Genomic DNA, 26,676 nt, shown 5'->3' with positions numbered 1-26,676 from the left:
TGGAGGTGGACACCTGTAGAAGTGGTGGTGGTTGCCGTGGTGTTTGGGGGCAGTGGGGCACCAGGGGGCCCGCAGAGGCCCTGTGGGTTGTCTTCCCTCTCCAGACTGAGCATTCACCATGTCGTCCTCAGTACCATGCGTGGCTGCAGGATCAGACTATGTGTGCCTTAAAGATGGTCGCCACACAACAACACATGCATGCTGTTGCAAATGAATGTTGTGTCTAAACCAATGTGTTTTTTTTATGTTATTTAGTTTGTTTGATGTTGATTGTTGTAGTTTAAGTACATGTTTCGGACATGGAACATGACACCATTGGTATCAGTAAGATCTGAGTTGCACATTATTCCAATAACTGTGACCTATTCAAGCACTTGAGCAGCAATGCAAGGAGTTTTTCTACTTTTTTTTTTTTTTTAAGTAACAAATGTAGTTGTGGCATTTGCGGTAATAACTGATATCAGTCAGTTATCTAAGATCTACTATGTGTTACTACAAAGCTGTTATTAATACTAAGTATTTTCCTGGTACAGTATATTTTCTACCTATCAATAGGTTCTGCTGTATGTAAACCAAATATGTTTCATTTGGTGTCGAGAAGGAAGTTTTGTTTAATTGTGGTTTGTTGGAGGGCACCTAATGCCATTGAAAGAAGTACAACATGACAGCGTACTGTATATCAACAGACTCTGCACTGTGAACTATGGCAGACACTGAGAATTGATAGTTCTTTTGTTCTTCATTGCAGATTCTATTGTTGAAAGCACTTGGTGGGTTAAATACTGAACAAATGATATAGAGATTGGTACTGCGATCATGTGACTCTGTGACTCATTCATTTGTATGAATTTTATTCAGACTTTTAATGAAGTGGAAATGTAATATTTTTGCACTGAAAACAGAGGAAAGGGTTACTTAACCAGTTGCTTACCTGGAGGTCCATATTGTGTACATATCACTCCAGCTATTCATTCATTGGTAGAACAGAAAAATATTGTATGTTTTTACCTTATGATGAAAAGTACATATTTCTGTATATACACTTAAATGTAAATATATTTCAGTATACCAAAATAAAAATTAGCAATATTTCTAGGTTGATTGACTGTGTTTTGATGAGTGCTACATGTGGGCATGTCTATTGTTTGTGTTGCAGAAAGCTAGTTCAGTCAGGCCACTCACATAGATTCAACCACTTACTGATCGTTGTATACATTTTTACTTTTATGAGGGGTTCTGTCCAAAACGATGAGACTATTTTAATATATTTGAATATTTATTCACAGTAAAAAGGCTACCATGTCATGTTTCCTAACCAAGAAAACAGTAAGACGAACTCTTGCAAGGTTTATAAAAAAAGGGCTTCAGTGTGCCGCACATCCAAACAAACCTAGACTGGTCTCTTTGTCATGTGACAGGAACTGGGTGTTCTCACAGTCATATCTGCATCAAATCATAATTCTTTTCCGATTGCTTACTGTAAGTGACATCATCTTATATTTCTTTATCTAATGTAGAAAAGTGTGTTTCGTGATTAGCTAAACACTGTGTGTAGTATTTAGCAAATATTGTGAGGCTGAGAATGTGCTTATAGTTGTCCAGATCTGGGCTGCTGTTTTGCTCCTTGAGGGTCAGGTTTAACTGTGTGTTATTTGTAAATGTTGTGTCTAAGCAATCGGAAAAAACATGAGCAGCCTTGCTTGAGCTGTCTCAGGCCAGGCTGAGAATACCCACATCTCATAGCCTCTACTTCCTATCCACAGTCTACACGTCGCTACGCTAGTCGGGCTACACCAAAACCCACATTCAGACGGTTCTTAAGGTGCACCAAACAATGTAGAATCATGAAACCAACATGAGCCTGAGCCTGGACTGGACGCTTCTCCTCCAGGGTCTTCAGACAACCCCTTCTCTCTGAAGTGGTAACCTGGACCATAGTCAAAACTGAAATTAGCCCTCAAGTTCAAATACCTATGACATACCTACGACACTTTAGCGGATATCCGTGGGCTGGATGCAGGGGAGATGGAGGGGAACCCTAACCCTAACCCAACAAGCTTTCTGTGGACAGCTGCCTCTAAATGAGGACACCCTCCACCCACAGGAGGGTCAAAGAAACACACGTGGCAACCCCAGCGCATTTTCCAAAACACGTGCATGGGGTTTCTGTGTGTGTGTCTGTGTGTGTATATATCTATGTATATATGTGTGTGTGTACGTGTGTGGTTCAGGGGAAAGGGGAGTAGGGCTTAAAGGGTTCCTGAGTGTTGATGTATGGACCGACAATTGACACTGTAAGAGGGTTGTGTTATCGTAAATGCATTTAGCCTGTCAGAAGCACCTGGGTGTGTCAGTCTTCGGACAGGTGTCAGGAGAATGTCCCAGGAGCTTCGGAACCTACCGCAGATCAGCACAGTCTTAAAATCAATCCAGCCAATATTCACATTCTGGGGTTGTTCACATTTCCAACTTCTCCTGCACAATGAACCCTATTGTTGAGAAAGGAAGGAGTCTATCAGGACACCAACGTTGACCAGATATGAAGTGTGACAGCACACTAACTGATGGCATCTTTCTTTGGTTGAATCCCGACCATCGGCACTGCTGTGAAGCCATCAGTCTTGTCCTCCAATGTGCAAGTGCTCTCATGACCTCATCAAATAGGGAGGTCAGGTCACGGGTGAGGGGTGAGGGGTCAGGGGTCACCCATGTCCAGAGCACGTCCAAACACACAGATGATGATGCCCATCACCCCTGACACCACCAGGATGACCAAGAGGATTGCCCACCAGTATGCCTGCAACACAACCAGCCTTGGGTCAAGCACAATTACCCCACACACAACACAGACTTATGGTGCTCCTGATTCATATATTTAAACACGAAACCAACGGAACTTTCCCAAAAGAAGTTCAATCAAACACCTCAATAGGGCAGAAGCTCAGTAGTGTGTTACAGTAGTCCTTAACACTGATAGGGCTTACGCTGACCATTGTTGACATATCAGAGCCTGTTGACGTCATCCCCTTGGCTAGCCTTTACCGCAAGACTCTCAACAAGGCTTGTATAAGGACATGCTCCTAATAGGTTCATGCCTGCGTGAACTCTGGAGCAGGCCTCAGCAGACCATAGCACTAATTACAGAGGAACAGACGGCGTTAACAATTGCTGCCATCTTGGACAGGTGCCCCATTTGAACACATTTCCATCTTGGTGAGAGTATCCCCTTTGCAGCAAAGGTACATCAATAAATCATAAATAGAAAGATTGACTGAGCTGTGTAGGTCAGGTCGTGTCCGAGGGACAAACAGACATCTGATCGGGGTGGAGGTCTACATAACTCTGGCTGGAGCATGACCCATGGGGCACCTCCTCACCCCAGTGGGCATTCCCGATTCTCCATGCTCTCCTGCTTAACCATACCTCAAAGCAAAGTGAGCCGGGGGCACCTGAGGGATAAGGCCCTCATGCAGGAAGCTGTGCATGCAGTCCTGAGACACGTGTTGCTATGCTAATGTGTGGCGGGAAAGCAGTCCACACCCTTATGGAGTGAGGCACTCAGGCCTTATTCCATGCCAACATCTAGAATGCTAACTCTAAAACCTTGACTCATTCCCGAGACCAAAGATCCCTAGGCACTTATATCAGCCGTAGACACTACACTCTCAAACCTTTGGAGTCATGGGAATTTAAATCGTCAGACCATTGATCTCTAGACCTCCAGACCTTTAGACCCCTTCGACCGTATATTTGTTTTGATCTCTTGATCGATAAATCGGTTTTTGATCATGTGGCCCCCCCAAACTGACCTTCATCCAGTCCGCCAAGTCCTCGTAGTCGTTCAGGTGGAGGAAGGAGTTCTTCAGACGGGCGATAGGACCATCGGCATCCAGCAGGCGACACAGCTGGAACATGTCACAGAAGCCCTGATTGGACGAGCACGGCGCCCCGGCAACCAGAGCCACCCTCTTGCCCTGGAACTGACGAGACAGGACCGAGGAGATGGTGCTGGCACAGGTCTTTGGCTTTTCTGAGGAAGGAAAAGAATATCTTTGTGTATTCGGACTTTTCCATCTCTGTATCTGTATCTGACAAAGGTGTACATTTTGTAAATCCTCCTTCAGAGTTGATGAACGACAATGTTTTCATGTTTAAGACGTGGTGCATCCAACAATGGCTCCTGGATTTGTGAGTGTGGGGGATGCTGAAGTTTAGAGAGAACACTACAGGTCAGATCTTTGTCACTGGGGAAACGGCCTCGTTTTTTTTTGCACAGACTACTTAGAGCATGAGGTGAATCTGAACGCAAATTGACACAGTCTGTTTGTCGTCTATCATAAACACATTCCACAGTGGGACAGAGGGATGGAGGAAGGGATGGAAGGATTGAGGAATGGATGGCGGGGGTGGGGATGTGTGTGTGTGTGTGTGTGTGGGGGGGGGGGCGTTACCGGGTTGCTGGCAACACATGTGGCATTTCTCTTTCATGGAGTCTCCCGGACAGTCGCACTGCTCCAGGCCGTGTTTCAGACACAGAGACGCCGCACACGTCTGGGGAGGAGAAGAAGAAGGGAGCGTCGAAACATTGGGAGAGTTGGAGAAGAAGAGACACACAGAGATGGAGTGAGAGAGGGAGAGCGTGTGTGAGGGATGGATGAGAGAGGGGCGAAGAGAAGAGGAGAGAGAGATTAGGCTGGGATGTAGCAACACGGTTATTCATGGTGTGAAGTGAAATGAAGTCAAACAGCAGGACTGAGACATCCAGCTAACTTCTTCCAGATCCTAACTCGTTCTTAGAAAACACTGTTTTGTGTTTATTCATATGATCTGTGGGGGTGTGGTGGGAGAACAGATTTTTGGCCCAGTTCTTGAATTTCAGGCAAACCCTAGCATGCCCCCAGGAGAGACATAGATTCAGGCTTTACAGTGAAAATGTTTTCCAGTTGTTTTTGTAGGACTAAATTCCCTATCGGAGAGTCATTCATCATCATAAACACAACTGGAGAAATTCAGTCATGGTCTCGGAGAATATGGGTGCAAGTTGAAAGAAGATATGGCTCCTTCTGACAGGAGCTCAAAGAGCAGGGGTTTAGGAAAGTGAAGGTCTGACCCTCACCCCCAGCATCTCCCCAAGCCTCAGACCTCAACCCCAGCCCCAAAGCCCCAGCCCCCATGGCAACCTCCATGCCCCTACGTCACCTCCACCCTTAGCACTCACCCCGTTCACGCAGACTCGTGTGCCCAGGCTACAGAGGGCCAAGTCGGGCCTGGCCTTGGGCTTGGGGCACATGGCAGAGACACCGGAACACATGCTCTTCTCCTTGCAGTCTGATTCCTCCTCACAGCCCTGCCCAGGGGGCCTGAACACACACTCTGGAGCACAGCACGGGCCCTGGCTGGGACTGACACACACACACACACACACACACACACTTAAATAACAATTCTAGAATGTGCCTCTGGAATGTTGTTTTGAATTGAATACCAATACAGGGGGTAACTGGCTCCTCAACGTCAACCACAGAAATGCTCAGAATCCGATGTGGAAATCGGATTCTGCTAACACCACTTCAATGGTCTTCCCCTACATGCCCTCCATGGTCCTCCAACCATCACCTCCATGGTTCTACCTACTATCAGACATTCTTCTAGGCATGATGAGGAGCACTTTGAGGCCTCAGGACTCATTATGTGTTCTCTGCATGTAACAGTTAAGTTACCTGCACACTTTGTTTGGTTTGAGACGACACTGCACCCCGGCCGCCTCCAGGTTGCTGTAGCAGCAGGGGTCTGTGTCATTGTGCCCCACATCGCACTCCTCCCCCTCCTGCACTAGATGGTTCCCACAGATGGGATTGTCACTGACTGTCGAAGGAACACACACACACACACAGGTTTAACCTCTAGGTTGCTTTTTGAGATACGGACAGTTCGTATAGACACAGACAGACAGACCGACCGACAGAACTAATGGACAGACAGACAGACAGACAGACAGACTCACCCACAAAGCAATTGTCCTTCTTGAGTTGGAGAATCTTGCTGATGTGTTTGATGCTGCAGGGAGATAACCTGTTATTGTTCTCCAACACCTCGTTGGTGGCTTGAGAGAACATGAGGAACCGGCCTTTCCCTCCTGTTGAACCCAGGTTCCCGCAGTTAGAACCCTCGTCATGCTGGGGAACAGACACGGATACAGAACATCTGAATACGCAACACGACATCACAGCACAGAAGAACACTCTGACACGCAGAATATGTGATAAAATGACGCGAAAACCAACTTTGTTTCTTTGTTTCTTTCAAAAAAAGAAATGTGTCGAAAGAGGACATCTTATTTCGCAAGGTTGTTGGCAAAAATCGACAAATGTTCAGCTACCATGATGCTTTGCAGCTTTTGGGGCAGCAAGGGACTCCTCTTAGTGTATTGCTGACACAGTAAGAAATCATATTTGGCCAACTAGCCCAATGATGTGGCCAACATCAATATTGCCCACGAAATGATCTATAACCGGATTAAAATAAAGCCATCAATTGATGCACTTTATACAAAGAACTGGCATTCACTGGATTTGAGTCCATAGGTCATCCACTTGTAGTAAGTTCTGCTGAATCAAAGAGTTTATTTCCCCTCTTAACCACAAGTGCATTCACTTTTACTGTTGGATTCAGATAGAGTTTGGTTAACTTTATCAGGGTCATGACAGGCCAAGGGTAAATACTGAGTCGCCTATACCAGAGGATCTGAAGGGAGAGCCACCATGTTAGGGAGTCAGGTGGCTGAGCGGTTAGGGAAGAGGGCTAGTAATCTGAAGGTTGCCAGTTCGATGCCCGGCTGTGTCAAATGACGTTGTGTCCTTGGGCAAGGCACTTCACCCTACTTGCCTCGGGGGAATGTCCCTGTACTTACTGTAAGTCGCTCTGGATAAGAGCGTCTGCTAAATGACTAAATGTAAATGTTCTCACAACACGGAACTGGCAGCAAGGACATGGAGCAGATAGCAGGCCCAACCTAAAGCCATCTCCTGGCCTACACGGAACTACGTCTCTGCTCACCACAAACAAAACAAGACGATTGTACTAATCGGCAGGAGAGAGACACTGGGGAGTTTGTTTGGATTCCGTCGAATCAAATGAAAGGAGCAAGGTCCGAGGGAGTGAGGTGAACCACTTTGAAGCGAGTACGGGGAGGTGGGGAGGGGGATGATAAGCCCTCTCCCTCTCTCCCTCTCCCCCTCTCTCCTGACTTCCTCCCTCTCCCTTGTATCCTTCTCTTCCCTCTCTCTTTCGGCCTCAGCACACCCTGTGAGGACCGGAGAGTCACTGAGCGTGGCATGGCTTCAGTCTGTCCGTGGCGTCCAATGAGAAGTAGGCTAAAGGTGCAGAGCAACTCTATCCCACAGCCCCCACGCCCCCGCCCCCATCACCACCCCCACCCCCACCCCAAACTCCTAAATCACAGGTGGAGCCGTCGGCTGCTGGGATGGCCCCGTTCCCTCTCCTCCCCTCACCCCATCACGCCCCGCCCCTCCTCGGCCCGGTCAGAGGGGGCCGAGCCTGTCCGCCGCAGGCCATGCCAATGTGCCGTTTCGTTTACGGTGGAGGGCCGCAGGCTGACATACAGCAGCAGAACTAATGTCGCCAGGAACGCCTAGGGAGCCCCCCCCCCTCCCCGCGCCTCTCAACCCATGGAGGTGTTAATACCCATGCTGGTGAGGCCTCTTTGGGGTAGGGGTGAGGCATGGGCGGGCGGGGGGGAGGATGTGGGGGTGGGGGGGGGGGGGGGGGTTGTTGGCATTTAAGTCAGTGGGAGAAAGGTCACAGGTGGTCCTGGTGGTGGTTCTGTAGGGGAAAGTGTATGCATGTGCGTATGCGTGTGTGTGACTGTGTGTGTGTGTATGTATGTGCGTGATGGAAGCTGGTTGCATAAACCGATTGAAGATGGACAGACAACATCTGTAGTGTGGAGACGTAAGTCTCCTTTTATGGCAGCTCATCAAAATAGTCTGTGAGATCGGAACTAAATGCTGTCTGTAGTACATGCTCAATATGAACTATGTCTGTGGGAGGCACACGCAGGAAATCGTTCACAATTTGTTCTGGATAAATGCAACATATGTGTGCATTTGTGTGTTCTGCAACCAGGAATGTAAACTAAACCAGATCTGTCAGGGTGCTCAGTCATTGTCAGTAGACTAGGTATTCAGATCAGTCACGATTTACAGTTCTGCCATGAAAACAGTTGAAATTTGTTCGAGTGAACAATTCGGTATTTTAACAATACATTTGAACAATCAAAGTTAGAAGTATGAAGGGGTAGGGATGGATAAGAGGTTAGGGTTAGTGGGTAGGAGGGTAGGAGTGGGAAGGAAGGTACTGGGTAGAAAGGTAGGTTTAGTAGGTAGGAAGGTAGTGGACAGAAGGGTAGGGTTAGTGGGTAGGAGGGTAGTGGGTAGGGTTAGTGGGTAGAGAGGTGGTACTGTACTAACCGGAGCTCCCAAACTGTGACCCAGCTCGTGAGCCAAGGTGAGCTGGACGTGTCCGGCGGGCAGGTGGTAGCCGTAGTTCTGCAACGTGATCAGTCCCGTGTTCAGGCTGCTGTTCAGTCCGTTTCGCATGGTGGTGTGTTGGGAACAAATCCCGCCCCAGTTCCCTGAGGGAGGGGGAGCAGATGGAGGTAAGACTCTTCATGGTTAATCACTGTCATGTGCACATCACTAGACCCCGGACGTTAAATACAGTCCTCTACAGAACAGAGATCAGACCTAATGACCAAGTCCGACAACCTTGTAAATATTTGTCTAGGTCTGATGGCTGAGCGGTTAGGGAATCGGGCTAGTAATCAGAAGGTTGCCGGTTTGATTTCGGGCTGTGCGAAATGACGTTGTGTCCTTGGGCAAGGCGCTTCACCCTACTTGCCTCGAGGGAATGTCCCTGTACTTACTACTGTAAGTCGCTCTGCATAAGAGCGTCTGCTAAATGTAATGTCTAACCTCTTTTTACTCTGGGTTACATAACAAATTTTGCCCGCCTGCCCGCATTTAGGCCACATACTGTTTTCAAGGGTCTGTGTTGACACCCTTGGGCCCATACAGAATAGGTGTACACACTGGCAAGCATGCAGGTATGACATGCAGCGGGACAGACAGGAACACAGACAGACAAGCATAGGCCAGACAGACAGACAGGCAGACAGACAGACAGGCAGACAGACAGACAGGCAGACAGACAAGCATAGGCCAGACAGACAGACAGGCAGACAGACAGGCAGACAGACAGGCAGACAGACAGGCAGACAGACAGGCAGACAGACAGACAGACAGACAGGCAGACAGACAGGCAGACAGGCAGACAGACAGGCAGACAGACAGACAGACAGACAGGCAGACAGACAGGCAGACAGGCAGACAGACAGGCAGACAGACAGGTCACCACAGGACTGCCTGGTACACCTCGTGAAGCCTTCAGCTGGCCTCCTGCAGCGTGCTGGGTTACGTAAGCCCCTCCCCCCTCCACACCCCCACAGTGGACCCGTTTTAAGAACCCAAGTGATATAGGGCCCTTGCTGGGAGAGGCCGGAACCAGAAAGGGGCCGTCCCATTGGTCAGACTGTGAAGATGAATGGTGGATTACCAGACGACTGGATTGGCGGTGCTGACGTTGAGTCAGGGGTGATGTATGATAGGGGCCTATCAGTGGATCTGTGAGTCAGTGGTGAGTCTGGCTTACCCACACAGTCTTGGTAGAATCTGTTTAGAAGACTGGTAGTAGATTCCCAGGGCAGTAGCGGTAATCAAGGGATGGAGACTGACAGTGGAGATCATGTTTATCGGAAGGAAAGAATGTTCAGAAGTCATCATCATCATCACCATCGACCTCTTTTCACCATCATCATCACCACCATGCCCACGGGGAAGATTCCCAAGTCATGATGTCGTCCATGATGTAACCCTGCCTGCCCTTGTCCGCTTTAGGGGGTGGGCTCCGCCTCACGGTCATGTGCCTTTATGTAACAGATGCTTGCACAATACCTTAGCGGCATTACCCTGTACAAGGTTTTTGGGAAAACAAGTGTTTGTTGTGGGGGAGTAAGGGGGTATTGAGTGACACACCACACACACCCCCTACTGTTCTATTGGTTCAACCTATTGGTTGTTTTCCTTGCAGGCTGTGGGCGGAGGCAAGCCAGGGGAGGGATTGACGTCCTGCCAACTGTCAACCTTAACAAGATAGAGGTTTGGAGCCAAAACATGTCTAATCCCTGCAGTGCAGTTCTATTCAGTTCCATCCAGTCTCTTGCCAGGCTGACGGTTAGTTACTGTGTGTTCACAAAGTGCGACCCTCTCCCGGTATTTCCCTACCACATGATAGAGTTTCTCAGAATCCCGGCTCTTTGAGATTTTCCAAGAGTCCGACTCGCGGAAAGGAAATTAAACAATCCAAAAATCAGGGGGTGGGACTACAACCCAGCCAGCCAGCCAATCAACACCAGGAGATGTGTTCAAGGTAAACAAAGAAAAAATAAATAAACTAGTTCTTCCAGATGACCTCGAAGGGCCCGCCCAGAAGGCCTGTTAGGGGAGCTGGGGTTCCTAGAAAGATCCTGGCTCTGGGGTCAGTTGTGTGGATCCAGTCCAAACTGGGGGCTCTGCCTAAACAGGCCACACCAAACAAAGAGAACCAATGAATGGTTGGTTGTATTGGCCTCCTCAAACACACACGTGCACCAACTTGGACACAGACACAAACATTACATTTACATTTAGTCATTTAGCAGACGCTCTTATCCAGAGCGACTTACAGTAAGTACAGGGACATTCCCCCGAGGCAAGTAGGGTGAAGTGCCTTGCCCAAGGACACAACGTCAGTTGGCTTGACCGGGAATCGAACTGGCAACCTTCGGATTACTAGCCCGATTCCCTCACCGCTCAGCCACCTGACTCCCTGTGTCCATATGCGCACGCAATAATGTCCACACACAAACAGACAGACATGTGCACACCCATGCACACCTCCCTACATGCACGCCAAACACACACTACCAGAAAAACTCCCTAAAGTAATGCTAACACCATAGCAGCCAACAGACACCATAGCAGCCAACAAACACCGTAACAACAAACAAACAAACCTTCCCATGCTCTCACCGTAACAAACAAGAGTGGATATTGGGTTCTGATTGGTGCTCTCTTCATAGAGGTTGTCCAGGCAACAGATAGGGGGAGGAGGAGCTTTGTGGTCAGCCATTTATTTACTCAAAGCCGCACTGCCTATCGAACAACAACACAACAACAACAACAACAACAACTGTGTTGTCCGAGGTGTGGACGTCAGAGAGGCTGACCGTTGCCGACAAGAGTAGGCTACATGGGGCAATTCTCTCTTGGATGTTTTGGCTTGGGCCAGGGCTAGGGTCCATATCAGCTGTTTTTCCGTTGAGCTCAGAGTTGTTTTGGTCCTGGTGACTGGCTGCGGAGCCAGAGATGTTTGGTACAGTTCCAGACAGCAACCTGCTAGCTTTATCTCCAAGAAAACCAATCCAGTGGGTTCATTGTCAGCAGAGGGACAGTGTGTGTGTGTGTGTGTGTGTGGGGGGGGGGGGGTGTGGGGGGGGTGTGGATGGGTGTAACAATGGTGAATGTGCAAAAGTGTGTCGGTTTGTGAATCTGTTTGAATTTGTTTCAATATATCCTTGTGGAGGTACAGCATGTAATATGTAGCAATAATTCCAGGAATATGTGTGTAGGTGTGTCTGTGGCTTGATTATTTCAAGAACCAGGCATTGTATGAAGTTGAAATGTGGCAGGTGTGTGGCTCACGCCCCAAGGACATGCAGTGTTGACTGTTTGTAACAAATCAATTGACATTTATAAAAGCAACAAATAAAATGTCATATGTAGACAGGTTTGCCGCCTGGCTCTCTGCCCGGCACTGCAACAACACAGCAACAAGACTCAGAAGCTAGCTACAGCAGACAGAACAGACTTCACAAGAAACAAACTGGAACTCCTTTATTTTCTCACGTCGCCATGGGCGAAGGGTCAATTGATAGCTTTCCTGTCATATGAAGAGGCCCCACCCAAGAGGTTGACCAGTTACAGTCAGAAACATATACCAAAAACACTGTGCCAGTGTAATCTGATTCTGAGACTTCTGTTTAAAGTGCTGCGCACTTCTACTCAGAGAGCACTCTGCTGTGGCTTCATCAATCTGATTGCTTCCTCTGCACTCCCGTTTAGGAATGTGGGGGAGGCGGTGAAAGGCAGGGTGGAAGGCCTGTACCCCTCCCCCACTCCACTGACAGAGAGACATATAGAAAAAGAAAGAGGAATACAGCAGCAGAGAGAGAGAGAGAGAGAGAGAGAGAGAGAGAGAGAGAGAGAGAGAGAGAGAGAGAGAGAGAGAGAGAGAGAGAGAGAGAGAGAGAGAGGGAGAGAAATACAGATACAGGTAGGGGAAAAAGCTGGCCAGAAAGAAAAAATACAGAGAAACTGAGAGAACAGAGAGTGAAAGAGAACAAGAGAGAACAGACAGACACAGAGAGAGGGAGACAAAGAAAGAGAGAGAGAAAGACAGAGAGATAGAGAGAGACATGAGATCACAGGAGAGGGAAGGATGAGAAAGGAGGTGGAGTGAGCGATGGGTCCACCATCAAGGTTGACTGGGTCCACCACCCGGGTCTTTGAGTTTAGCACCATGTCACTGGGTTCAGGCTGCCTCCTCTCACTATCCTGGCCACAGTCCGGATTATGGGGGCGTGCGTGCTATGGTTTAAACCATGTTATCATATAGCCTGTGTCCCTATGACTTTCTGTCTGTCTCGGTGAGGTCGAACCCCAATTGAGAGCTAACGTTTAGGTCTTTTCATATTGTAAGCCATGTCACATGGTCTTTGAGTTGTTCAAAGTCACAGCAATGTTACGGATGTTAAGGGTCCGCTTTGTGCCAATGTCTTCTCTGTTTGTCCGTGTGCATGTGTATGAGTGTGTGTGTGTAACACTGTGTGTGTCTGCGCTCCTGTGTCCTCACCATAGTTAACACGCTTAGGAATGCGGTCCGCCTCTATAGGTTTCTGAAGACGTCTGGGGGGGGGGGGGGTCCATGGTTCAACGCTTTGTGGTCACATGTCACCATCACAGTCCTCTCCCACGCCCCCCTGAACAGCCAATCGCAGGCCCCTCAGCTGACAGGGATGGAAACGCCCAGGAAACAACGCCCACTGCGGGAACCCCCCCCCCCCCTCACCCCACCCCCATCCCGCTTCCCACCACCTGCCTCCCCCATCACCCCTCCCCCAAACTCCACAACAACCGAATCACCACAGAGAACCCTTTGTCACCAAGAGCACTGAGAAGCACGGTGACATACTGAAATGTCCCTCTGGCTGCTCGTCTGGGGACAATGTAAATGTTCCTTGGGTTTAACCGAGACACTGTAGCTCTTCCGCGGCGTTCCAGCCAGGATCGTCACAACAACAGAGAGAGGTCGCTTCCACAACTAGGTCAAAAAAAACTATTTGGAACTCTGTCTTCTTGGAAAATCAAACTGCCAAAATAAATATCATCGTATTATGGGTGTTTGTTTTGTTGCTGAAGGTATGTTTGAACTTTTGTCCCAGAATAGAACAAACAAGTCTAGATCCGGACAATGATCCTAGATAATGTGTGTTGCCAGGTTGGTTTCAGAAGCTCTACATGCAGAGCAGCACGGAGGAGGCCTGGTGGATGAACATCCAGACACACAGGTCCTCAGCAATTTTAATGACAGATCCAGGATGTGTGTGTGTGTGTGTGTCCCACGCCTCTCTCCCCAGCCCTGGTGTCTCACCTGCCTTGCCCTCCCAGGCCAGCCCCAGAACCCCACTGTAGTCCCTGTTGGTGAGCAGGTAGGACAGGCAGTAGTTCCCCCAGTTCCGATCCGAGTACAGACTCAGAAGTTTCTCCGGGCCCAGGAAGAGCTTGTGCAGGGGGTTGGTGTCATCTTCCTCCTTGTCCACCTGAGGGGACACACACAGAGACCACCACGTCACCACACGGCAGCCCCCCCGTCCCAGACGTGACCCTTCCAGACACATCCAGCATCTGCTGACATCAGCTGTTACATTTTTGTATATGTATCCAAGGCACTAACGCCCCCCCCCCTCCTTCTCAGGGAGACATATTGAGATGACGGCTCATTGAAACGGGTGCGTCTGCAAGGATAAAGGTGGTATTATCAGAAATCAGAAATGAATTTGAGACTGAGGGGCTGTTCCAGGAGTTCTTACTCTGAGGGATTTCACTTTGAAGTTGATCAGCTCGATCTTGTCAAACTCCACCTTGTCGTAGATGTCGTTCACCGCTTGGATGTAGGTGGCAATCTGTACAAGGACACACACAGATCAGTTTGACTATTAAATGTAATATTAATGAAATAAAAATATATCATCACACAAAAACGAGATCATTCATTGGTAGAAAGTGTATTTTTATTTTTTTCACGTCCCCAATGTTGTTATTGTGCCATCAGTGTAACCTTCCAACAAGGTTGTTTCATCCAGGCATACTTAAAGTTTGTGTGGCGGGGTGGGGACTGAGTGCCTTGGGCACGTGCATACCAGTCACATGCTCAGAACAAATACATTTTTTTTTTTAAATGTCAGTGCCCCCCCCCTCAAGGACAGTAGATGGGAGACAGGAGGGAAGAGGTCATCGTAGGCCGACAACAGCACATGCCACACCTGCATCATCTGTGTTTATTTAAAAATAAAGAATCTGGCCGGACACCAGAGTATGTACTTAGAACATCTACGCAGAATGGAAATCATTCTGAGGATGTGGACGTGGAGGAACATGTTCTGCTGCACCAGGTCAGACAGGTTGGGTCAGGTGGGGGAGTGGTCAGATGGGGTGAAGTAGGAACAGGACTGGACAGAACAGGACCTGGATGAACAAAAAGCTATTTAAAGAGTAGATAAAGACTTAAAGAGGATACAGATGTCAATAAAAGTGACGTTCACGGAGTGGGGAAACAGTGTCCGTCTGGAAGACAGCCACACCTGCCACAACAGCACCTACCCTCAGACATCATTGTACTATTAAGCAATGTTACATTTAAAAATAAAGATGAGGATCGGACACAACAAGGGCAGGACATTCTTCAGAATATATCCAAAATGAACCTTATTGAACACCCGTCAAGAACCAAGAACACATTTTCTTCTGAAGCTTTTCCTATGATCACAATCAAACAATCCCTCTGTAGAGTGTCACAACATCGTCACTTTCCTCATGAAGATGTGAGATACCTTTGTCCCACTACCACATCTGATCTGAACCCTCACCAAATGTGTCATTGTTCAATCCTGGTCTGTTTCCACATAATCAGACGCTTAAATCCTTATCAAGCAGGCAGGCAGGCAGGCAGACAGACAGACAGACAGGAAGGAAGGAATGAGTAGAAACCTCTGAGACCTCTGTCCTCGAGAAGACATGCCTTGGCCTGTATCTTGTTCTAAAACGTTGTTCCCTCCAATGTCCTTTACTCTGAGAGCACATAGCCAACACCCTTTGGCCCAGCGTAGGAAGTCCTAATGCTTTGTCTTATTTCAGAATGTCCTGAAAAAGGGAACAACTTTGTGGAGTGAAATGGAGCAGAGGCAAAGACACTGCTACACAATGTTCACATCAGCCACCTTGGCAGTGGAAATCTTGGCAGCCTTTGTTGATGCTATAATCACTTTGGACATGGCCTGGTTGTGACAGTGTCAGGGTTGGGGCAGCGCTCCAGTTAGTACAAAGCAGAAGCCTGTTGGAGAGGAGGAAGGAGATGGTAACCATGCTGCCTGAGCCTTTTCAGGCTCCAGGCTCCAGGCCCCAGGCTCCAGGCCCCAGGCTCCAGGCCCCAGGCCCCAGGCTCCAGGACCTCAAGACGTTTGGGTTCTCTGGGGGCCTACTGTCCCTCACAGCTCAACAAGGATATACCCATGGACATGTGTGGAAGTGAAGTAGCTCTGATGACTGGCACTCTTGGCAAACAGCTTTGGCTGTCCCCCATAATGTAACTGTATGCCCTGCAAGTGGTACCGTGCTTTTCTTAATCTTACCCTAAGCTGTGTGGTTCTGAGGGGGTTTGCCTTTGAGGTAGGAAGGATGGAACAGGGTGGTTTGGGATGGAGTTCTGCAATTCATGACATTTTGCAAGGACTTTGGTGTTTTTGACTGAACGTGTCTAACCACAATGCAAACCTCAATGCAAACAATGCACATTTTTAGCCCAAGTTAAAAAGATGGATTTCAATAAAACGTATTTATTTCATTGAAGCATTCTCCATCATGTGACTTATCTAACTAGTTGCAATTCCTCTGCATTTCTAGTAACATGGTTTCACTGCCCCTGAGTTATGTCATGCATGGAACATTCCATGGTGATGTTTTTCGTTTGCGGTTCAGTGACCTCTGTAAATGGGATTTTCTGGTACATTTTGGAAGGAAAGCTAAACTTTTCATCTTCTGTTGATGGCTAGTTTTCCTAGCCCAGATATTGCCGCACAACAAAACAAATCAAGATTGCCTATCAGAATGTGGGAATGTTGCCTGTCCATTACATGACTTCTAACTATCAAAATTGCTGAATCACTCACATTTACAACGCTTTAGCAGTGCACTCACTAAACCACTCAGTGTCGACCAAGGTTCAAAAATCTTTGACTTGGGGGTGTCGCCCCAACAAACAGCAACAGCATCAGAAACCCAATGTATTTTTTACACAACTTTGCCACAAATTTGCGAAGAAACGGAACAGTTAAGATGGAGGAGAGAAACATTGGGTATATGCGAGTCCATAAAGGTTCACAGTGGCAAGCTGTTTTAACACTCAACACTCAAAATGCCCAGTGTTACCTTGTGTGATCTATGCAAACGACCGATGAAAGAATTTGACTTGGACAATGGACCACCTGGTGGGGAAGAGTGTCCCCAAACACAGGGTTGGTGAACTGTTGTCCAGATGTCACCCCCGGACATCTCCAGATCAGAACACCTCATCCTAAATCAGCATCGGTAAACAGAGGAGGGTACTATGGCCGTAGGCAAGTCCTGAGGTCTTATCTCTGACACACAGAAGTTACGTAACAGACGTGATGGTGTCGTACAATATACCAGGTTTTCAAGGAAGCCGCCTGTTGAAACAGTAGCGTGTTGAGATCTACCTGAGTCGATACATTCTATGAACAAGGAAAATATTTTCCATCCTCCCAGTGTTACTTTAAGACAAGTGATGCAAGCTATGTTGCCTCTTGGCCTATCGAAATGAACCCTAGCACGTTCCCCTCTTTGTCGACCAATCAGTCACCTGAGCCACTACGGCATCGACGCTGCGAAACTTCTTGTAGTACAAGTGGTCGGCATGGAAATGAAGAAGACAGCTGGTTTTGTATTGGTCCACCTCTCTCCGGGACCTGGACGATGGCGCCCCCTGTGAAGGTCACAGAAACAACACTTGCAACAGTTACTAGACAGCCATACTGAAGACCACCAGGACTCATTCTAAGAAATAACATAAATAATTGAATTAAGTCATCCACAGGTCGATTATCAAGCTGTGTTTGATATTTATAAGATATGCTAATAGCTGCAAAAATGTGGGAGAACCAAAAATTGAAAAACCACCATTCTTTACAGACCTAAAGACATTGTGTGCCACTCTGACACACCCACACACACGAACACACGCACTAAGAGAGGTGGCCTTGGGGATGGTCCCTAGAGAGACAGGGTATGGGATGGATATGTCTTCATACATCTGTTTTGACCATCATTATGGAAGCACACACATTAGAAACCCCGGAAGTGAGGTGTGGGTTTGCGGGAATGCAGCCTTTGACAGAGAAACACCTTTCTATAGTGGTCCCAGATTAAACATGCTTGTGAGACAATGGGTTGGGTTTTCATAGCAAAGGGGAACATATTGTATGTTGTTCTGGCACATAAACTAGACCTGCTGTTTTCCTAATTAAATAAAGTTACTATACAAACCAGCTGAAACAAGACAATGCCATGTCATGTTTGCCCCATGAATGCGTCAAATGCTTTTTTTAAGATTAGGGTTTTTGTGCCCACGAGAAATGTTTTGAGTAACAAGGGTCCATGGATGCTGTGTGTCCTTTTGACAAATCAGAATCATGTGTTTTGTTTAGTCTGGAGTATTTGCTTCACTTCTTTACGGAATGTGCATGTGTGTGCGATTGTGTGAGAACAGGTGCGTGCGCATGTATGTGAGTGTGAGAATGTGTGTGTGTGTGTGTGTGTGAGTGAGTGTGCGTGCGCACAAGCGCGCATGTGTGTAGCACATGAGGGGGTGTCTGGCCTGTCCTACCTGGTCTGGTTGTAGGTTCTGAGAAAAGTAATGGAGAAGTTCCGAACCACAGAATCCATCATGGCTGCTTCTTACAGCTGACACATCTGGAGATTACACACACACACAGTCTAAGTGTATACAAACCACCAATTTCTAATATGGAAACAACACTGGTTTAAAAGAAACATTTAGTACTCCACATTCATTTTGAAATCAGCTCTTTTGTGTGTGCCAGTGGCCTTTCCTGCGCTCAGCGCACTGTGACCTAGAAGGATGTGAAAGTCTCATTGGTTGTATAATACACCATGTGTATGTGTGTGTGTGTCTGTACCCACTGGACAGGTAAACAATGGTATGTGTGTGTGTGTACCCACTGGGTAGGTAAACAATGGTGGACCATTAGTCCCTTGTTGTTTGTGGAGGAACGGAAGAGTGTGTGCATTTGTATCTGTTTGGCCGGATGGGGGACAGGGGTGATGTTTGCGTGTTATGTGTTTGTGTTCTTATTGGCGTGTTTGTGCTGGATGAGTAGGTCTATTTACCTCACACACTATTGACGGCGTGCCATCTTTGGCGGAAGGTAGGGACTACATCCTGTTTGTGTTTGTTTGTGGTGTTGTAACAGTGCGTAGGCCCACATTAGAGTATCTGTCCCATGTCACAGCAAGCTGTGTTTCAGTTCCTTATTGCTGCCATTAGTTCAAAAGGCTCAAGACCAGGTTCCCTTCTTATCAAGTCGCAGTAAAAGACCAAGGTCATTAGACACACACACATTTACATACACACACACACACACTTATACACACAGACACACACACACAGACACGTTTGTGATGTTGAAACCATGGAGTAACAAGTGTCAGGGGAGACATTCTGTCGCACGGATCGGCTTGTGGACTGTGGTGTGATATTTGGGTCTGTGCAGTCAGGGCTTCTTAAGGCAGCTAAGAGGACTGTGCAGCTCCCTGTTCTGCAACAGCTTCCGTAGAGACCATGGAGTTCATGGCTTGAACTTTGTACTGTCTATAAAGAATGCGCGCAGTGTGGCCACTGGCCGGTGAGACACGCTTCTGAAATGGCCATTACTGCCAGCAGAACCAACGTCTCACAGACTGCGACAAAAGGAATTTATTCTAGACAAAACCAACCAACATTGGATGTATTTTGATTGAAAAAACATCAGATCCCCAAAAAGAAAGAAACAGATATCAAAACTGATATGGATTGCCTCCCCCATCGTGTGTTAATGGTCTAACCAAAATTCAATAGACACACAGTAGGCTTGTTCTCGGAAATAATGTGGATGAACAATATTTACACACTAAAGAAACCTCCCTGCTTGTGGCTCTGAACTTGTCTATTTGTGTCCTCAAGTGCACTGAGCATGCACACCCTCCCCCAACCCCATCACCCCAACCCCCCCCAATCCCACCCCCCACACACACACACACAAACACACGCCCCTCAGATAACCAGGTAAATCCTCAAACCAGAATCAAAGATTTTCTGTGGGATTATTCACTATAAAATCCCCCTATGCTGCACACAATACAAGATCCGGCTTAGCCTAAAAGTATTAAGCAAAACTTTGCAGAAAGGCCTTAATTAATGTCCAGTCCATAATTTATTTTTATTTTTTATAAAACTTCTAAAACCCACAAAGGCATCTTGTGACATAATCTGATTCACATGTAATTGCCCGACACTAATCAGAGCACAGCAAAACCAGGGCGTCTTTCTGACCCAAATACACAGTACAAGAAAGAGTTGCCAGTTGACAGAGTGCAGAGTGCTACAGAGAAAGTGAGAGAGTGAGAGAGAAAAAGAGAAAGGGAGGGCGAGAGAGATATAGCGAGACTGTAAAGAGAACGTAATGGGGGAGGAGGGACTGGATGTTGGCCATTCTGACCCATCTGGATGAGCTCACTGCATTTCTGACAAACGCACGACACGGTCACACCATACGCCGGGGAAGCAGAGAGCCAATGAGAGGCAGGGGCTCGCTCCTATAGATGGACGGGGTGTGGCCAGAGGGTTAGGGATGTAACCACCGGGAGTTGACCCATTGACAGAATTATTTCCAGACCTCTCCCTCCCTCCTTCCCTCCCTCTCTACTTCCCTCCTTTCCGCTATACTCCCTGCTCTCCCTCCGTGGGTTTCAGAGCCAGGCTCTGCCTTGAACTGAGGGTCTACATGACAGAGGTGAGCACATGCTGGAGAGGTTTGCGGGTCGCTCAGCCAGAGCTGTGTCTACAAGCCTTCCCTGCCAAACTGTATCACCGAACTGGGCCTGGCTTGCTGTAGTCATGCCCAGGCCAACCCACAGCAGTCATGTTTTTCATTAGAAACACTTTAACTGAGTTTTTTGGCTAAGTCTCATTGGAGGGTTTCCTGGAGTTACAATGATCTGGCTGAGACTACCCTCTCACAGACCACCTTGGTCCCCACCAGACCAGTAAACTGTATGGATTTAGCTTCCCTTACTCGAAGAAGAATTAAAACCACTTTCCTCTAAACCACCCTCACCCCCACAACACAAGTACATTCCCACCAGACCGTGATGCCCTTCTAGAGCTGCTAGACAGTTATAATATTTGGCCTTACCTCAATATGTGATTCTTTGAGTTGTTTTAGGGTTGAAACCTATTCCGCCCTAATCCTGGCTTTCACGGTGATACAGGGCAATGTGTGGAGAAAGGCTGGCAAGGATCGACAACAATGTGAGCACATCAAACTAAAGAGTTAATTAGTAAAGAGCTGATGCCTCACATCTGGAAAGTGTAGGTTTTCTGCAGGTGTTTCCACTCATTTACAGGCAATCAGAAAAAATGGCAGCCATTCTTAACAGGCCTACTTACAAGACTGTCAAGCTCCACATACATGGTTTATTGGTCACAAATAAAAAAGGTATTGCGTAACTCAAACCACATGGGTTGAATATTTAGAGAGCTGTGACAATGCGGGCTGACTTTTCACCCATACTAATGTCCTACATGTTATGATAACATGGAGGTTTAGGACATGAGGCGGTGCGTGTGTATTTCTAAGGGTGAAATCTCTGTGGTGGCACACTGGGCAGGAAGCAGAAACAGCATGCGTGTGTGTGTGTGCGTGAGAGAGTGTGTGTGTGTCTGCGGCAGGGAAGCATGTGAACTGCCCTATAGTTACCTTTATCTCACATGGGCTATATGGTGTTACTTCAAAAGAGAGGTCATGTGACCTTGTGTAACTACAGGGCACTGACACACACACACAGACACAGACAGACTATGCTCACTCTGGTATTGTGAAACCGGAGCGTCTGCTTTTCTTCTTTCAGCGTAGCACAGCATGGTCACCTTTCAGTGAAGCCAAAATGTTCTGCTCCTCAACCCGGGACAGACACAAACACAGCAGTGGGTCATCTGACCGGAGAACTGTAGAAGAAGACTATCAGGTGGAGATGTTGTGCACATGAGGATGAACCTTTGCTTGTGGGATGCATTGCTAAACCGAATGAGGTTTCACTATGAAACTGTGGATTAGTTCATCTGCAGATTGATACCTGTGTTCCAAGCCAAAGCTGTCGCTTGGGTTGGTTTGGCAGAATGTGTGCGGGAAAAACGTTAAACCAAAGAAGGACATGTTTATTATTGTGAGAGTCTGATGAACTAGTGGTTATTCATTCGAACCACTAGTTCATCAGACTCTCACCCCTACTTTATTATTTCCTTAATCCTTATGCCCATCCAAATGAAATTGCCCAACGTTACAGTGTCATCTTCATCTATTTGACTTGAAGAAGCTTGATGTTATTATCTCTGGATAAGGACATCTGCCAAACTCTTGAATCTGAGACGGTGTGTATACACTATGGAGGGTTGGACCTCCAGGTGCAGAGAGAGAAAGAGAGAGAGAGAGAGAGAGAGAGAGAGAGAGAGAGAGAGAGAGAGGGAGAGAGAGAGAGAGAGAGAGAAGATGAGTTGAACAAAAGAGAGGGATACCCACAGATCACACCAGTACTGGTGAGCTGTCTTACACAACAGCGGAAGTTGTAGTTGTGAGTTGCAGGGAAACTCTTAGATCTGGGAAGCGTTGTGAAGAGATGATGGGCCTGCACTGGTTCTGACCTCATGCACGGTAACACAACCCTCCTCCTGCTGTCACATGACCTTCCAGTGAAAACAAAAACAAGCCAAAAAAAACAAAAGCCAGAAAGGGAATTCCAATGATCATCCCGGATTCAAAAGTCGTAAAAGCACACGTGACCGTTATGATAGGACAGTCTGTCTCTGAATAATTACACAACCTCAGGACCTCAGACTACAACCACAGGAAGTGGAAATAAATAGACCAGAACAACGGGCAGTACATCTATAAATGGACCCATTAACTCAGGTTCTGGTGGATAGATTTCACTGATTGTTCATGGCTTTATCAAGACATAAGACACCAAACGTTTTCAGAGGGAGAAATCGCACGGCACACATCTGAAATTCCTGCTCATCCACTGCCAAGCACAGGACATGAGCGTGAACGAACCTCATAAAGTACAGTTGTGGAAAGGTTGTTTTAAGGGAGAATGATAGAGCGAGAAAGAGTAAGAGAGAGGGAGAAAGAGAGAGAGAGAGAGAGAGAGAGAGGGAGTTGCTTAGGAAGGGAGGGGGTGTGTCTTGGCTCGCCTTGCACATTATTCTTCCAGCAAACTGCTTTCCGGGAACTTCTTTTAAAGCCGAAACACACACAGGCGGACACACAAACACACACTCACGCACAGACCAATTTCAAACAGGATGACGGCTCCAATGAATGCCACCTGGTCAGGTCTCCGGAGCCCGCCTGACAGGCGATCTTGCAGGCCTCCTGCATCGGGTCCTAAGGAGTCGCTGTGGGAACCAACTCAAATGTGCTCCGAACCTGATCCTGTGACACTGGTCTTCCTCCCTCCTCCTCCTCCTGTACCTGCACCCCCTCTCCCCTCCTTCCTTCCTTCCTTCCTTCCTTCCTGCCGCTCTCCTCTCCTGTTCTCCCGCCTCTCTGCCTCCTTTTCTCCTCTTCCTGCTACGCTCCCCTCTTCTAGACCCCCTTACTCCCCTCGATCTCTATCATACTCCTCCACCTCCTACTCCTCCCTTTCCCGTCCTCCTCCCCCCTCCTCTCCTCCTCCCCCCCTCCCCTCCTCCTCTTCTCCCGGTCGAGCACAACATCTCAGGTTTGTCTTTTCTTTGGCTGGAGCTCAAAGCCCCAGTCCTCGTACCCCCCCGCGCGCGCACACACACACACACACAGATCTGTAACCAGACCCGGCTGTGAGGCTTTAACCCCTTCAGCTCTGTTGAGCTGAGGGTGAGACCGGATGGTTGACCCAGAGCCACTTACACTGTTGCCTCAGAGACTGCCACACCCTCAATACCCCACGCCACATTCAAGATTAATGAATGAATTCTAAATGAACAAATGCCCATCCTTGAGAACAAATTGAACAAATGCCCATCCCAGCATCCAGTTTGACAGAAAATACTTTCCTCTGTTCTATTTATTTTTAGGAAGTGTGTCTCTCACCCAGGTCATCGATGTGGTAGATGATAGAATGGTTCAGTCGGGGTTGGTTGGCGAGGGGCTGGTCTAAGTGGGGTTGGTTGGTGTGGGGCTGGTCCAGGGGTGGCTGGCCGGTGTATCTCTCAGCAGGCTCCACGTGGTAGGTCCCTCCAGCTGTGTTGATGAAGCCTTCAAACTGGCCCTGCAGCACGGAGCCTCTGCACGAGGAGCCCCTCTCATCTGGAAACACAGAGGGGGCATAATGGGGGACGGACGGAAGGATTCATGGATGGCTGCATACTCTAGAAGGATGGCTAGATAGATGCATGGACGGCTGGATGGATGAAAGAATTGACGGATCACTGGACAGCGGGGTGGGTGGATGAATGGTGGACAAACAGACAAACCGACAGACAAACAGGGAGAAGGTCATCTCGCGCCATGCACACCTTCCAGATGTCCTGAGTAGACGTGAGACAGGTCAGCCGAGGTCGGCCCGCTCTCCAACTCCACGGCGAAGCCCTCCGAGAACGCACCGGTATCCCTCCTCAGACGCAGACGGAACACCCTGAGGAGAGGCGACGTCACACACCGGGTGCGCTTCATTCGACTGACTAGCTGTGCTTCGGGGCGTCATCGGTGTGTAAGCGTGCCGGCTTAAAATGAGAGGCAATCTCTCAGCAAGTGTTTAAAGACTCACGCAAGGACACACACACACACACCTGTTGAAGGCTGGGAAGTCGAGCTGCAGGGTCTGGTGCCGTGTCTCCCGCCTGACTCGCTGGTGTCTCCGGTGGACCTCCTCTCTGTCGTAGGACAGGCCCTCGTAACGCCTGAGAAACGGGCTGAGGCCTGACACTGCCCCTAGTGGTGGACCAAGGGAATCCTCTGTTGTTAACGTCTCCCCTCAGGAGGTCGCAGACCACGAGAAGACAAACGAGCTGTAATCCCAGGCCCCGACCCCCAGGGGGCTCCCAAGAGACTCTGCCAGACTATCGCATTTGTCAAGGTTAGTGTCTCGTTAGGGGGGAACAGTCATAACTCCAAATCGTAATCAGAAGTGAGAGTTCTTGGTTTATTGTAATACATATTATCATCTCTTTTTATGTACAAACATTTGGGAAAAGAGTGCAAACAAGATTGGGATGGTATCCTCCCAACCTACGGGTCCAGACTCTTGTTTGCTTAGTATTAATCGAGTTCAGCACCATCCAGGGCTCTAATGAGTACTTGTGAAATGCTTGGCTGGCCTTCATATCACTTGAATGGATAACAGATGACTGTAATTTGCCATGTGTGTTCACCGTGTGTGATGAACCAGCAAGATGGCTGCAAGGGTCGCCTGAGGACAAGACTACCACACACGATGACTTGACTAGGCTTATCCCGTGGAGGTCACCGCTGCTGTTTATAGACAACATTGCTGGTTTCACTTCCTCTGGGTAATCGCAAATAGTCAAACTGAACACCGCATCACAGACGCAGAAACACCCCCTTCCCCAAACGCACATGAGCAATCTCTGCCTCAGCCGACACCGATGTCGTTTGCAATCTCGTCGTGTGATTGGAGAGATCCTGAAGTGGCTTTGTCGACCGTGTTCAGAGGATATGTCCATGTGGTGGTCCAAGCATACCGGAGGGCAGGTTTAGACAGATCTACTATCCGTTTGACAGGTCCCAGCTGGGCTGACAGGAGAGGGAAGGGAGAAATAGGCGAGGAGGGGGAGGTGGTGAGAGTGGGGGCGGGGCCAAGGGGGCGGGGCCAAGAGGGGGCAAGGGCTTGGGAGGGAAGGGGGAGGAAAGACAGAGAGGAAGATGGGAGGAGGGGGTAGGAGATGTTGGGGGAATGGGTGAAGGGTGGGAGGAGAAGAGGGGAGGAGGGGGAGTAGCAAAGGGGGAAAGAGCGGGTGGTAGGGTAGAGGAGAAGAGGGGGAGGAGTCTAGCAGAGGCCGAAGAGGGCAGAGGAAAAGGAGAGGGAAGGGAAGCCACCTGAAAGGACAGCGACAGCCCCAGAGATCCCCGACCATCACATCCCATCCCGTCAACACCCCCCCGCCCACCAGCCACGGGCCACATCTCACATCTCCAACACACGTCCAAAACAACATCAGAGCCCCCCTGCTCAACACCGGCCTCCTGTACGTCACAACCCCAGCACATCGCCGGCATGACGATCCCATCGTCACACTCCCACATAGCTCAACAGTCACATTTTCAACACAGCATGAACCCTAACTCAGACCCCAACACTGGCTTGGCAGTTAAACCCCAACACTGGCAACCCCAACCCCAACGCTAGCGGTGTCCAATGTCAGATGGCGTAAAGGTGAAGTGTATCTACCTGCATGGAAGAAGACCAGCAAACACAACAAGCGGCACGGGAGAAGCGACATGATGGTCTCTCCCTCTCTCTCTACTCCTCTCTCTACCCCTCTCTCTCTCCCTCTCTCTCCCTCTCTCTCTACCCCTCTCTCTACCCCTCTCTCTCTCTCTTCCTCTACCTGTTTCTCAGTGGAATGTGACTCGTTCATGCAGCTCCTGCCTGGGCTGAGCCCACACAAGCCAAGGCAGTTTCAGACTTGTTTAGTAGTCATACTAAAGACAGCCGGGAGGTTCCAACAATGGATCTAGAATTCATTTGTGAAGAGATTTAGGTGAATTACGAACAATGACTTAACAACTGTAATTTGACAGGAGATTGCTGTGAATTAGGCACACTGACTAAACACCTGGATTCCGTCTAGAGCTTGACGTGAACTATTACTCAATAAATGACATTGAATGTCAGAAACAGAAACAACAGAAATGTTAACATCTCAGCT

At 48.3% G+C, this 26,676-nt stretch overlaps 1 protein-coding gene across 2 annotated transcripts; it reads right to left on the bottom strand.

Annotated features, from left to right (window-relative positions):
- Nucleotides 1-315: 315 nt before the first annotated feature.
- si:ch1073-396h14.1 (disintegrin and metalloproteinase domain-containing protein 10) lies at nucleotides 316-26,311 on the bottom strand. Of its 2 annotated transcripts, XR_009928359.1 has the most exons (16): nucleotides 26,196-26,311; nucleotides 24,577-24,718; nucleotides 24,304-24,422; nucleotides 23,879-24,094; nucleotides 18,355-18,440; nucleotides 17,332-17,454; nucleotides 14,267-14,359; nucleotides 13,828-13,996; nucleotides 8,490-8,653; nucleotides 6,005-6,176; nucleotides 5,721-5,865; nucleotides 5,219-5,402; nucleotides 4,452-4,551; nucleotides 3,810-4,030; nucleotides 2,594-2,797; nucleotides 316-2,489 (listed from the first exon to the last, which is right to left on the bottom strand). XR_009928359.1 is itself a non-coding variant. In XM_062450316.1 (15 exons), exons 1-15 carry the CDS (start codon nucleotides 26,245-26,247, stop codon nucleotides 2,696-2,698), a joined length of 2,088 nt encoding a protein of 695 aa, XP_062306300.1. In that variant the 5' UTR covers nucleotides 26,248-26,311; the 3' UTR covers nucleotides 316-2,695. The 2 variants fall into 2 exon arrangements, 1 of the variants encoding a protein (XP_062306300.1); XM_062450316.1 differs by having other exon boundaries at nucleotides 316-2,797.
- Between the last annotated feature and the right edge of the window lie 365 nt (nucleotides 26,312-26,676).

Source organism: Osmerus eperlanus, chromosome 24, assembly GCF_963692335.1.
Source record: "Osmerus eperlanus chromosome 24, fOsmEpe2.1, whole genome shotgun sequence".
Lineage (NCBI taxonomy): Eukaryota > Metazoa > Chordata > Actinopteri > Osmeriformes > Osmeridae > Osmerus > Osmerus eperlanus.
This window is presented reverse-complemented; position numbering and strand designations above follow the sequence as displayed.